Genomic DNA, 1,261 nt, shown 5'->3' with positions numbered 1-1,261 from the left:
TTCCGATCTGTTGGAAACTATGAGATCCCTACAGACTTTGTGGTGCTTGAGATGGGTGAGGAAGCTCAAGATCCCTTAATCCTTGGAAAACCTTTCTTAGCTACAGCATGAGCAATTGTTAATGTGAAAGAGGGCAAGATTGATCTCCACTTGGGTAAAGGGTATGTTCTTCACTTTGACATCAAGGAGGTAATGAAGAAACCAACAGTTCAAGGGCAAGTTTTCTACATTGAATAGATGGACGCCCTTGCTGATGAGCTCCCTGAAGAGTTGCCACTAGATGACCCTCTACAGCATGCTTTGACGATAGAGAGAGAAGCTGAAGTGATTGAGAACCTGAAGAGTGCTGCCTATGGGATGATGATGGATTCACACAGAGGATTTGGTAGTAAGGATCAGTATGAGGAGCTGCCACAAGTGGTTCATCAAGAAACCTCAGTCATTCACCAAGAGGACACCCAGCAAGACGACTGGAGCGAGTGTTGGGGTCAAAATCGGTCACGACGGAATCAATGTCTGAAAGTCCGTAAATATCGGCATGAACGTTTTTACAAAAAATAAATCTTAGAAAAAGACTTATTTTTACGAATAATCTTGCGGAGAAAACACATTCACAAAAAATCGGAGAAAGACGCAAACAAGGTTGCCGCGTAGCAACCAGCGCAAAAGCTGGTCGTTACGTAGCGACCGAGAACGTACACGGCTCGGTCGCTACGTAGCAACCAAGCTCTCCCCGAAGCTCGGTCGCTACGTAGCGACCGAGCACGCACACGACTCGGTCGCTACGTAGCGACTGTGCATTCTTAAAAATCGATAAAACACGAATCCATGCATTCTCGTCTACTCTTTAATGCTATCTCCCGAAGACCGTAGCCAACCCATTTCATGTTTCTCGTCATTTGAAGTCATCAATCGAACTTTACGATAAAAACCGTGGAAAGTTCGTTTTTATCGAAAGAAGCCGTAATTAACATTTCGAGTCAAACAATGGCCCAAAGAGACCTAAGAAGTGACTCGAAATCCACTTATGATTTCTTAACCAAAAGCCCATAAACCGTAGGACGGTTTATGCTTGGTTCGTAAGGAAAGATAAATGTCAAGCTTCCACGGATAAATATGAAGTATTCGAAGATAATTAGAAAGATCGGGAAAATTGGAATATCTCCATTTTTAAGTTATGACGGCCTAAGGGCAGAGGAGGAAAAAGCGTAAACCGACCTAGGAGCGAGTATATAAGGAGTCCTAGGCGAGAGGCACGAGG

General features: G+C 44.1%; 1 protein-coding gene across 1 annotated transcript in view; it reads left to right on the top strand.

The window, feature by feature from the left end:
* Positions 1 to 237: 237 nt before the first annotated feature.
* LOC106338226 overlaps positions 238 to 1,261 on the top strand; it is a 9,131-nt gene continuing 8,107 nt past the window's right edge. Inside the window, exon 1 of the mRNA XM_013777254.1 lies at positions 238 to 487. Coding sequence (XP_013632708.1) covers positions 238 to 487 — 250 coding nt within the window. The remainder of the gene's footprint in view (positions 488 to 1,261) is intronic.

This window comes from Brassica oleracea, chromosome C4 (assembly GCF_000695525.1).
Source record: "Brassica oleracea var. oleracea cultivar TO1000 chromosome C4, BOL, whole genome shotgun sequence".
Classification (NCBI taxonomy): Eukaryota; Viridiplantae; Streptophyta; class Magnoliopsida; order Brassicales; family Brassicaceae; genus Brassica; species Brassica oleracea.
The sequence above is the reverse complement of the archived record's forward strand: the minus strand, read 5'-3'. Positions and strand labels throughout refer to the sequence as shown.